General features: G+C 30.8%; 1 protein-coding gene across 1 annotated transcript; it reads left to right on the top strand.

The window, feature by feature from the left end:
- Positions 1 to 1540: 1540 nt before the first annotated feature.
- On the top strand, positions 1541 to 12683 carry LOC107437286 (membrane-associated progesterone receptor component 1). Its single transcript, XM_016049223.4, has 3 exons — positions 1541 to 2272; positions 9048 to 9197; positions 11688 to 12683. Exons 1-3 carry the CDS (start codon positions 1954 to 1956, stop codon positions 11825 to 11827), a joined length of 609 nt encoding a protein of 202 aa, XP_015904709.1. The 5' UTR covers positions 1541 to 1953; the 3' UTR covers positions 11828 to 12683.
- Positions 12684 to 13235: the final 552 nt, after the last annotated feature.

A 13235-nucleotide genomic window follows, 5' to 3' on the forward strand; every position in this document is an offset into this window, starting at 1 on the left:
CTCTTGGCCCGTGACATTGGTCTCCTTTGGTCTCCGGTAGTGCTCGTTCACCTGATATCAAAAAAATAAATATATCACTCCTAAAACTAAATATTGCATTACTCTTCTTTCTTCTTTCACTATTTTCTCTACTAAATATTTCTACTGTTATTTATTGGATGGAAAAAATTACGCAAGGATTTTAAGCATAAGAAAAAAAAAAAAAAGGGATTCTTTTAAAAAAAAAAGCTAAAATTTTAACAAACGCTACAATAATTTTTGCTTAACTTACAATCATTTTGTGAATGGGTCGGTTTCCAGGCTATTAATTATTCAGGGGGTAAAAAAGTGTTCAGCCCTTATGGCCAGCATATACATATAAAAGTTAATTAGTCCGTATAAAACTTTTGTAATTGTCTCACTTCTCTCTATTTATAATAATTTACAAGAAAAGATAGGAATATAATAACAATTTTTTCAATATTTTTTTATAGAGAAATTGCTTAAAGGCAAACAAAACATAGGCAAACTATTAAAAAGTGCTTTCTGATACAAAATGCATTAATGCTAGTTTCGCAGGGATAAATCTGATTCCAAGTTAAGTTTCACAGAGTTGCAGACTGTGATAATATCATTAGATATCATTTTTACTGATCAATAGTTTTTTGCATGTTATACTTTTATTTTACTGTTTTTATTTAAATGAAATAAGTTTTCCTTTTTCAAGAAAGTTAAATTCCACTGCGAACTAATTGTAAAGACACAGTACCCAGTAGAACACCGAAGGCAAGCATCACGAACTGTGAGCGAATAGATGACCACGCTGATCGGCCGACGAAAGGACCGAGGGTGTGCTGTATCAGTCCTCGTTAAACTGTTATCATTCACGACTACCTCAACTTCATGCGTAGGGGATCGATCTACAAAAGTTGGGGAACCATCCCCTCTACAGAGCATCAGAATTGTGGTGGTGCGATGTAAGTAGTACTACTACTAAAAATTTAGATTTGTTGTTGTAGTTCATTTACGTCGCACTAGAGCTGCACAATGGACTATTGGCGACGGTCTGGGAAACATCCCTGAGGATGATCCGAGGACATGCCATCACAATTTTGATCCTCTGCAGAGGGGATGTCACCCCCGCTTCGGTAGCGCGACGACCTGTGCGCGAAGTCGAGCACTTTACGGTAGAACAGTCTATCGAGGACCAATACCGCACACCGTCGGTCCCTACTCAGACTGATGATCCAAGTGGTTATCCACCAGCACATTGACCGCAGTCAGTGATGCTTGACTTCGGTGATCTGCTGGGAACCGTGTCTTAACGATCAGTCCACGGGGACCTAAAAATTTAGAAGCAACGAGCTTCAGTTTTCAAAATTATTATTTTAAGGTCTATGAAAATGCTATTATTAATAATATTTCTTTTTTTTGGGGGGGGGGAGTGGCTGTTCTGAAAATGGAAAATTGCTTCTGCCCTCAAAATTGACACCCAAATGACAGAAGAGTTTTGAAAGTAAACCGATGCCATACCTCAATAATTAAAAAAATGAGGCAAGTTACAGTGAACGAAGAATTCGAATCGATGCGATCTGTATCAGTGTATTTATTAAAAGAAAAAGGAAACGTTATCTCGTAATGATGTTACTACGTATCAAAATAAATCTTTAATAATATCAAATAAAAAAACTGAAGTAACGTTAAAAACTAATGATATCTTTCTGTTAATCAAAGTATCAAATGAACTGTTTATCTTTCTCCTCAACCCCGGTAGATAAATTTTTCCTGTTGTTCTCTCAGAAGTAGATAATTGTGTTTCGAAACAGTGATTTGCGAATATTGTCATAATTTATAGTTGACACCATGAAATTTGTGAATGCTTCGTTTTTTAACTTTTAATTTATTGACTTGTACCTGATTATAGCTTTTTGATTACCTTCTGCTATTTAGTCGTTATTAAAATCCAATTATAATATGGCGCAAACTCCAAAAGATGTTCCTGAAGAAATAACATCTTCTTTTTTAAGCAACTTAGTTGCTGATATAGTATACAGCCCCCTCAATTTGGCTCTCTTAGCATTGTGTGTATATTTGTTGTATAAAATATTTTATACTCGAAAAGAAGAAGCTTACTCGCCAGTGTCATTACCACCCCCTCTTCCTCCAATGAAAAAAAGAGACATGACACACCAAGAACTAAAAAAATATAATGGTGTCATTGATGAACGTGTTTGCGTAGCGGTGAATGGAAAAATATTTGATGTTACTAAAGGAAAGAGATTTTATGGACCAGGTAAATATGGTCATTAATTTTTGACATTTTGTTAACAACTTTAAAATTTGTTTATTAGGATCCATTTTTAATATGAGACACATAAAGTTATGTCACTGTAATAGTTTTTTAATCAAATAGTATCTAGCTATAAAAATTGTAATTGATAGTGCTTATTATATTAAACAGTGAAACAAACAGATAGAAACACATTGTACTGTCTTGAGAATGTATTGACAGAATTTAGTGTATTTGTTACTGTATTAACTGTTATTTATTTTTATCGCTTTCAGTTTCAGAAAGTGGGGATATTTCCGTATCAATATCTGTGACGCTAACTATAATCGCCAAGGGGCCAAATAGATTTTAAACTTGCAAATTGTTTTAAAAAAAATATGTAGATGTTTGCCTAGGGATGGCTTCAAGTTATACCTTAGCTAGATTAGTGCTCTTCAATATGGAATTAAAAATACTTATATAAATATGAGAAATAATGTTAATTTACTTAGCCTAAAAATAAAATGTAGTAGTTATCGTAATCTGGGGGATATATCTGCAGTGGCGTACGCAAGGGAGGGGTTTAGGGGTTTGAACACCCCCTTGAGCTCAGACAAAATGGTAAAAATAAAAATTTTAGTAGAAATTATGCGAGAATTATTTTTTAAGACTATATATTTTTATTTGCCTTATGCCTACCATTTTTTCTCACGGTATTTCTCAGAATACAGAAGAAAAAAACATTTATTATAATAGGGTTGTACTTTTGAAACCAAATTCAAGTAATACTGTTATAGACTGGTTCCTTTCTGTTCTGTCAGTCGCGATAGTTTTCGAGACTGGCTGTCATTCGCGAGGTCTTTACGCGATTATTCTGGAATCTTAGACGTTCTGTCATCTTTGCAGGGATGAGATTCTTCTGCGGATTTCCTCTTTTTCTCAGATTTTTCCATTTTTCCCGCTAATTTCCGCCGAAATTTTTTTTTGCACAAGTTAAAATATTTTATGAGGAATTTAATTTTCCGCGGAGCGAAATTATTGAAGTCCTCATTCCTCCCTCTGAAGTTTCTCTAAAAATCAATTCCTTGGGATAAAACTGGTTGACCTTTATACAGGGATGAGATTTTTTTCTCTCGAATTTCAGCCTTTTTATCAAAAACTCAGATTCTCTAAAAGTTTCGTTTTTTAAATTTTTTAATTTATAAATATCCCGTTTTTTTAAAAAAAATTCAGTCGTTGAAGTCAAATTATTATATTTATTTACGATTTTCAAAGAAAAACGGAAAATTCAAACTATGTCCTAGCTGCTAATCCTTCCGCATGTTTACTTATATTAGCTATTTTCTCCGATTTCACGCATAGAAAATAAGATTTTCCGTATTTTTTATCCGTCGGCCGAATAGCTCGTATTTTCGTAATTTAGACGTCGCTGCTTCTTGTATTCTAGCGTGAAAAAAAAAGAAAACAAAAATAGAGGTGGATTTGCGGTGAAAATATTTATTTGTTCATTCAATTAATCTTGTAAATTTTTATTTATTATGTCTAAACAAAAACAATACAAACAAGCCCAAGAAAGCCAATCCCTTTTAGACTGCAAATATCTCGATTTTTATTCACGCGATTTTAATATCAATCATCGATTTTAATATCAATCATCACTTTATACTCTTGCCACCAAGTCTAAGGCCATTGAAAAAGTAACCGTGCATTTTAAAAAGGGTAATTTCTCTCTTCCTTTTCTCTCGGCCCAGAGCTAAAACCTGAGATATATAAAGCCAAGACCCCTTACTTATAATAGTTAAATGTTATAATCATAGTCACTGCCACTGCTCCATATGAATAGTGAAGGAAATTCTTGCCTTAGTCAGGATATAAGCTGATATAGTGTTTATAGTGTAGGGTACACTAGTAACAGGCAGTGGCACTTAACATTAAATAAACATCCGTACTAAGTATACAGAGCAGTAGCACTTACCCTTGGTGTTGAAACATGTTCTATATTTTTTAGACTCTTGAAGTAACGAATAATAGTAATTTGGCCAAATACCAATATTCGGTATAAAAAAAAAACACTGCTGAATACCGAATATTCAGCAACCAAATGTCAATACTTTTTTTTAAAAATAATTAATAATTCTTATTTTTTTTTTAAATAAGTCAATTTAGTCATGATTGAGGAATAATCAAAACTGTGTTACATTACTGGTATGCTAAAAAAATTCAATATTCTTGCTGCATTATTTATAATCAGGGATCTTTCTAGATTTCTTTAAAAGGTATCTATTTTGCGAAAATTTAGACATAATTTGTGAAAATTATATTAAAAAATCAACACAAAACTATGGTAAACTAAGAAAATATATTCAGAAATTGTCATTACATATAAAAATCATTTATGACTAGTAAATTTCTATTTATATTTTTCCCATATGTCCAAAACCAATTTTGTTATTGTAAAATTTTGGGCTTAAAATTGTATCCAAATTTAAAAATCCATAAAAATCGTTGTCCATCGTTAAATTTCAACTTGAATTTAATAAAAACGGGCATTTATCAGTAGTAGCACTAAAAGTTATCTTCATTATGAGAGCATTCGTGGAGGAAGCGAGTTCTTCTATTATATCATAATAGCAATTCGCGGGAGGGTTCTATTGCAAATCAAATTGCGTAATTAACCGAGGATTTATCCATAAAAATAATTGTCCATCATTAAACAGGGGTGATTGTATTCCGGGTGTACCCCGGAATTCCTGGTTTTTCGTATCATCTGTCCAGGTCTAGAAACTAGGAGCAAGGCGTGTGATTTTTTACGGAAATCTGCATAACTCAATACTATTGATTCGCGGACTTATGCGAATCAAAGCTTATAATCCAACGAAACTTTCACCACACTCTAAAATTTAAATTAAGAATTAAGCTCGACAATCTAAAATGTAAATTTTGAAATCTTCGCTAAATCGCTTTAACAAAACAAGTGATTCTTCCAAAATTTCGATATACAGTGCACTCCCGATTATCCGGGTTAATCACCGGAACAGGGAGCACGGAGAATCGAAAAACACGGAGAATCCGAGAACTCTTTTAATTAGAGAAAAAAATCAATATCAGTACAATGAATATAAAAATTACTGACATTTGCATGCTGTATAACATCAGACTAGGAATTTTCCTTTTAAAAAATTGTGTAATGCGTCTTCGTCATATGTTTTACACATGTTTTACGAACCGCAGTAATGTCACCGTACCCATATAATCTAATAAAATTTCCACAGAGCAGCAGAAATAGAAATTGTATTTCCCTCATTTGCTACATCTTCTGCATCAGTTACTATCATCACAATTTGATTTAACAACATAACGATGTCTTCACCTGTCAAATATGGAAGTCAGTCTCACATGCATCACTTTGAAACCAATCTTCAAAATATTCTTCGTCAAGAATTTCGAAACCTCATATTTCTTTTGCTTGTTCGAGAATACTGTTATCATATTTTTCTTGAACATCTGAAGAAGATTGCTCATCAAGCGATATTATCTTTCTCCTAGATCGTGATAAAGTAGACGATTTTACCTTTGACCATGCTGCTGATATTCGATATACTTCAATCCACTAACGAATATTGCTTTCAAAAATTTGGTAGTGAATAAAATCATGAATAAATTTTTTTTTAATCTTTGAAATGTTTCTCTTTATATTTTTCGTGTGACTCCGGAATGAGCACGGATAATCCGCAAACCGGATAATCCGCGCACGGATAATCGAGAGTGCACTGTATATAATTTTGTTTTGGTTTGTCGGATTTTTGTCGTTTTTATTATTTGAAACTACATCTTAATCTGCTAATATAGCGATTCATATTTACGCGATTTTAATGTCGAACATCGATTTTCGTATTTGCCTAATTTAAATCATTCATTGTAAATCGTATTCAGACTATTTAAAAAACTTACATCTCTATTTGTATTCACGTGATTTAAAAATCCAACATTGCAATTTGTACTTACATGTTTTTGAAATCAATATCACAGTTCCTATTCATTTGAATTTAAAATCAAATGTCCCTAGTCGTATTCACAGGATCTAAAAATCATTCATTGCGATTCGTATTTTCACTTTTCAAAAATCCAATATTGCGATTTGTATTATCGCCTCCCTAAATCCAATATCGTGATTTTGCATTCTTAAAATCCGATATCGCTCTTCATGTAAGAACTAGATTTTTTCTTAGTTACCATAAAAGTGTGTTTTATTGAAAGGTAGTTTAATTATAAATCTTAGTTCAAAAAATTATATTGAATATGAATAGTATATAAATTTATATCTTGTTATCAAATTTCTGCTCATGAATTTTCAGGGTTTTTCACTTCCTTTCACAATCACTCCTGATTAAATTTCAACTTGAATTTAATAAAAACTGGCATTTAACAGTAGTAGCACTAAAAGTTATTTTCATTATGAGAGCATTCGTGGAGGAAGCGATTTCTTCTATTATATCATAATAGCAAGCCTCAGGAGGGTTCCGTTGCAAATCAAATTGCGTAATTAACCGAGGATTTATCCATAAAAATCATTGTCCATCATTAAATTTCAACTTGAATTTAATAAAAACAGGCATTTAACAGTAGTAGCACTAAAAGTTATCAGCATTGTGTGGGAAGCAAGTTCTTCTACTATATCATAATAGCAGTCCATGGGAGAGGGTTCCATTGTAAATCAAAATGCGTAATTAACCCAGGGTTCATCGTTTTTATGGGAATATAACAACAAATTTTGAAAGGGGGGTGAGGATCTGAGAACTTGCTTTTTTAAAAGTATTCTGGAAAACTACCGTTTCACCTTAAATTAAATTTGTGGAGGTACAACTAAACAGTAGTAAATTTGCCCTGGACAGACCCCTGATAATATAATACAATATACCACTGGATTCTAAATTAGTGCCCTGGTATTACCAGGGCACTAATTTACAATCCAGTGGCCTTTAAAACAATTCACTCTCTTTCTTAAAGATTTTTTTCTTATCTGTAGCTGGTCCCAACTTTAATGTAGGCTTTTATTTCTTTTATTATTTGATACCTGAGGTAAAAAATTTTAAGATTAAAAGTTTCTTTTTATTTAAAAAAGTTCTAAACAAGGGAACGGGTTATGAAAGGCCACTAAATTGGAAAGTTGCTAGCACATACCTGCCAACTTTTACGCATTTGGCGTAAAATTTTATTTTAATATTTAAAGTGATAGTAAATATATACTATTTTTTCTTTTATAAACTTATTTTTTAAATGATTTTGATCACCACTATTCTTAAAAAAGTTAAACCTATACATTAATATGTGTTACTATCATGGTTGTCAGCTAAAGATATTTCAAATACAAAGTATTTTTTTGCTCACAATTGAAATTTTAATTTCATTTTACTACCACTGGGAAAAATCATAATGGAAGGGATCAAAAGTTGGCAAGTATGCTAGCAGGATCTCGGAAGGTTCAGAAAACAGAGATACAAAACAGTTATGGTTAAATCCCAAATTTTCATCTTTTTTTTAAAACAAGTATTAAGATGGAAGAAGCAAAGGAAAACTTGTTTTGGATGAATTCAGAGAATAGAGTGCGTGGCCCTAAACAAACATATCCTTTTATGGTTGTTAGAAATTTGGCGTAATTCTACATTATTTGGCGATTTTTTCGCTTGCGTCCAACTAATGGGAAAATACCAATTAAAAAAAGTTGTGTGCTAAGAAAACAAAAATTGATGCTAATTTATGTCAGAAAATCATCAAAATTTAGATTGGCGGTTAACTTAGCTTGCATCACCTAGGAAATAATTGTAATTTGCACTTCAATAATGCCCAGAGCCAGCTCAAGTATAATTTAAATGCTGTAGCTACTCTGAAAGTTGTCAGAATTTCATTTTACGATTCTTTCCTTCTGAAAATAATGATACGTAAATGTAAATAAATTTATTTATTTTCAATTCTAAATGCTATATTGTTTTTCATTGCAAAGGAAAAATGAAGTGTGAAAGATCCACCTGTGAATAATCGAGTCTACTGTTCTTTCTAATGTAAAAATGTTATTAAATGATATTTTTTTATTTCTTTATGATGTGCAGTGTCAAGTATGTGTATTTAGAGCAAAATTTCAATGATTACTATTTAAAAAACAAGATTTTGAATTTTATTTTTGTCTAATAAAGACCCTACAGTATTTAATTAGTGAAGCAAAAGATTCTGAAACTTCTAACATATTTTTTTAGTAACTTAATGCTTATATTAATTTAAGGACTTGTATTCTTTTTTTTTAACGGGAAAGAAAGTAAGTGCTAGTATTGTCTATTTGTTTTATTGAAAACCAACTTAGCAAATAACATCTGGTGATATAACCGAAAAAGAAGGGACAAAACAGACAAACTTTGGCAATATGTGAAATCATATGAAAAGACAGATATTGACCATATATATATATATATATATATATATATATATATATATATATATATATATATATATATATATATATATATATATATATATATATATATATTGAAATTTATGTTGTACACCTTTCAAAATGTTAGTCCTGATATTATTTTGACTGAATTATTGAAACATATGTATTCTATTAAAATATTTGATTATCATAACCCCAAATTTTCAATATCAAAAAAGTTTGTTTCTCTTCTAGTTAATTAATTACTTTTGTTAACAATAATGATCTACATTAAATTTTTTCTGATTTTGTTTAATTCATTTTGACTTGTAATAATATTGTTCTTTGCAATAAAATAAATTATTCTTTCTCTAGGTGGGCCATATGCATCATTTGCTGGCGGAGATGCAAGTCGTGGTTTAGCTACATTTTCAGTTGAGGTTCCAAAAGATGACTATGATGATCTCTCAGACCTTAATTCTATGCAAATGGACAGTGTTAGAGAATGGGAAATCCAATTTCAAGGTATGTGGTATTTAATCTCCTTTTCCGACCTGCCAACTCTCAGGCATTAGGCCTTAGTATTAAGCTTTTGCTCGGGCCTCCAAAATATTTTCTCCAGGTTTTTTTCTAAATAAGTGTCTGAATTGGAGGATTTTGTGAATACACCCCTACAACTCCTTATTACAGATAAGCGGTTTTGTAGTTCGAGTGTGTTTAGTTTATCGTTAATTCCTTTTTGAACTTTTTTTAGACGAAAAAAAGATACAATGTTTGATGCTGATAAACCTAAAAAAAAATATAAAATTTTTAACAAAGTGTGCACGGATCATCTCTCTTTTAAGAGTAATATTTTATTTTAAAGGATGCTAATATATCTGAGAATAGAATAACTAGCTTCAGAATATCTTCATTCTTTTGATGTCAAAATAATATAAATTTAATAGCAAGAAAATTAATGCCTGCAGTTGTTGGCCTGGTTAATGCTGGTGGTATTAACTATCCCTTACAGCAGTGTTTCCCAAACTTATGAAATTTGTGTACCCTTTCTAAATTTTTGGTAACGCTGTGTACCCCTAATAATGTAAATACATTTTTTACTATAAGAAATGCACAAAAGTTAAAAATCACAACTGGCTGTTGACACCACTAATTATTAACTGTTAACTCTGCAAAAAATAGCCAATAGAAAAATACGTAATCGTAAATTTTCATGGCTTGTTTTGTTTTTAAAAAAAATTTTAAATTTTCATGTGTTGCAAGATATTTTGCATAAGAACGCGTACCCCCGCTAAACTGTTCTCGTACCCCTGGGGGTACGCGTACCACACTTTGGGAAACACTGCCTTACAGCGATATGCCTGTGAGAAAATATCCAGCCACTTAACAAAAATCCAAAATTAATTATATTCTTCCTTGTCAGACATACTTTAGAGAATTTGATAACTGGGAAGAAAAGTTTATAAGGATTTTTTTTATAAAGTTTGTAAAATATGCTCTATTGGTTACTTAGTTTCAGTCATTACTTTTTAGGGGTAAGAGAATTTCTTATAAGAATCTGAATTTATTGTTTTAATTATTTTTTATTGTTTTAATTAATGTAATATGTCGTGGTTGCCAAAACTCTCTGGCTTTTTTAATTTCTTAAGTTCGCAAGTCTGACTTTTTAACAATGTGTAATTTATTTATTTTTGATGTTTGCAATTAATTTGTGCATTAAATTTTTTTTAAAGATTTATTTTTTTGGCTATTTGGGACTTATTCTTACTCAGAACTAATTGAACTGTAATAAAAGTGACATATTATTAGAAACATATGTTTTATTTTAGTATCATATTTATTTAGCCTGTGCTCTATTCTACAAACCCTCAATACAGAACACCTTATTATAATAATTGATAAGTCTTATATGTTATTCCACAAATACACCCTATTATTTTTGCACCTCAGCATCTGTTAAAAAAATAATTGATCCCGACAGCAATCAAACTAAAAATGTATGTAACAATCATCTGTCCTATGGTGACATGTGGCTGAACTTAGACACAAAAAGATAAATAATTTGCTAATTTTTGAATGAAAAATACTTAGAAAACATTTTGGCCCAATACAGCTAGCTAATAATTATTGAAGAATAAGAACTAATGATGAACTGGACGCTCTAATCAAGCATAGAAACATTGTAAAATTCATCAAAGCATTAGGGCTTTCATAGCTTGGTCATATTGAGAGATCACCTAGCAACCAATTGGTAAAGATCTTGCATTGGAAGCCCATGTGCAATAGAGCAAAGGGCAGACCAAATAAAAGATGAAGGGATGATGTTTTGAATGGTTTAAAAACATAAGAGGACTCCAACTGGAAGATCAAGGTCAGGGACAAAGCTGTCTTGTGAAACATTGTACGGCAGGCTAAGACCCATTCTTGGTTGTAGTGAAATAAAGAAGACAGTAATAGTATCTGCTTGAGTTATGAGCACAAACACATTTTAATTTATGACTTGTCCCGCAGTGGACTGATCGTTAAAACCCGGTTTCCAGCAGATCACTAAAGTCAAGCATCACTGGCTGCGGTCAGTGTGCGTGTGGCTGACCACTTGGATTAGTTTGCATAGGGACCAAGGATATGAGGTATTGATTCTCATTAAACTGTTCTACCGTAAAGTGCTCGACTTCGCATGCAGGTTGTCGGGCTACAAAAGCAGGGGTGCCACCCTCTCTGAAAGGGATCAAAATTGTGATGGCATGTCTTCGGATCATCCTCAGGGATGTTTCGATGCCAGATCGTCGCCAATAGCCCATTGTGGTGCTCTAGTGCGACATAATTGAACTACAGCTACTAATCTATGACTTTGAAATTTCTGCTACCAGGCTAATTATGTAAATTCAAATTTTATTGTATTTCTTATGAATAAATATTTTTTTAATTCAAAGAAGTAATTTTTTATTTTGTTTAAAATAGCTAAGATATTTTTAAAAATTATGATGACTGATATGTAAACTTTTTTATCACCAGAAAAATATCAGTATGTTGGCCGTCTCTTGAGGCCAGGTGAGGAACCCACTGATTACTCAGATGAAGAAGACACAAGCCAGGACCAGAGCACTGAAGCAGCTCAGCAGACAAATCAACAGTCTTCCAAAAAAGATGAATGATTTTGTTGACAATATTTTGTATTCTCATTCTTTTGGAGAAAGTTGTTCTGCTTTTTCTTTTACTAAGATTTTATATTAAAAGATAGCTGCTAGAAGTTCTTCACAAAATAATTTTTTTTTGTTTTTGTTTTGTCTAAATTTTTGTCATGTTTCTTTTTTCTATTTTGTTACTTTTGCACTGAGTTTTTGTTGTATTGTAAATTTTGTGGTAAAGTTGTTTATACAATTATTTTTGAAGCAAAAGTTTACAAATCCAGTTACTGGTTAATGTGGTTGTTCATGTTCCTGAGAAAGATATACTTTAATTTTGCCATCATTGGGAGGAATTTTCAACTGATCAGTATACTAATAGTAGACAACTGTTTTATTTATTTTTTAAAATTAATATTATATTATTTTAAAATTATTAGTATTAAAATTTTTTTTAAAAATTAATATTAAAATTTAACAAGGAATAAAAATTTTTTTAGATTATTTTGTTGCTTTCAATAGTATGTTATATTTACTTCTGAACAAGTACCATTTAATTTTGCTATTAACATTTATTGTAATAAAAATTTTATTATTGGAATATAGATATTATATCTTAGATAACAAATGAAATCAGTTTTTTTTTTCCTCGAACATAATTTTTTTTTCCTCAAGCTATATAAAAAAAAGTTAATAATATGGTGATATAATTTTTCTTTCCTCAAATTATATCACCATATTATATATTTTTTTCTGACTTTATGCTGCCTTAATAGGTGAGAAATCTAAAAAATACCGTTCACTTTAAATGCCGTTCATCATTGATGAACTCAAAATATTAAAATTTACAATGAATTAACACATAAGTATTTTAAATTAAAATGAATTTTTTTTTTGCATGTGATTAATAAAACTCCTTTGATTACATCAACTTATGAATGAATTTGCATCAATAAGTTTAGTTTCTCCATTAAACAAAAAATTTTTTGTATTGAAATAAATTTTAGCTAATTAAATATTGCTGATAAAACAAGATAATATGATTTAACGTGTTATGTGTGATGAAATAAATATATATATAAGATTAGTATTGAAATGTATTTGTCAGAGCTCACGTTGTTAAAAATTTTTTGTATTGCTTCATTGATATGCAGGTTTGTCTATATATATATATATATATATATTTGTTCTATTAAAAAAGGTATATGTTGTGCAGATACCGACTGTGTATAAAAAGTTTGCAGAGAATGTGTTAAAAGCTATATATTTTTACAACATAAATATGTTGTCCTCAGAAAAGTGATTGTATGTGTAATTTTGTAGCTCATATTATGTTTTCTATTACTGAAATTGCGCTTCATTGAATATAAAAATTGCTTATGTCTAACATTTTAAAAATAATTGTAAAGCTTTCTGTAAATAGAATGTTTCCTTTATA

The sequence above is a fragment of the Parasteatoda tepidariorum genome, chromosome 1 (assembly GCF_982258835.1).
Source record: "Parasteatoda tepidariorum strain Cologne lab strain chromosome 1, Ptep-v5.0, whole genome shotgun sequence".
NCBI classification, from domain to species: domain Eukaryota; kingdom Metazoa; phylum Arthropoda; class Arachnida; order Araneae; family Theridiidae; genus Parasteatoda; species Parasteatoda tepidariorum.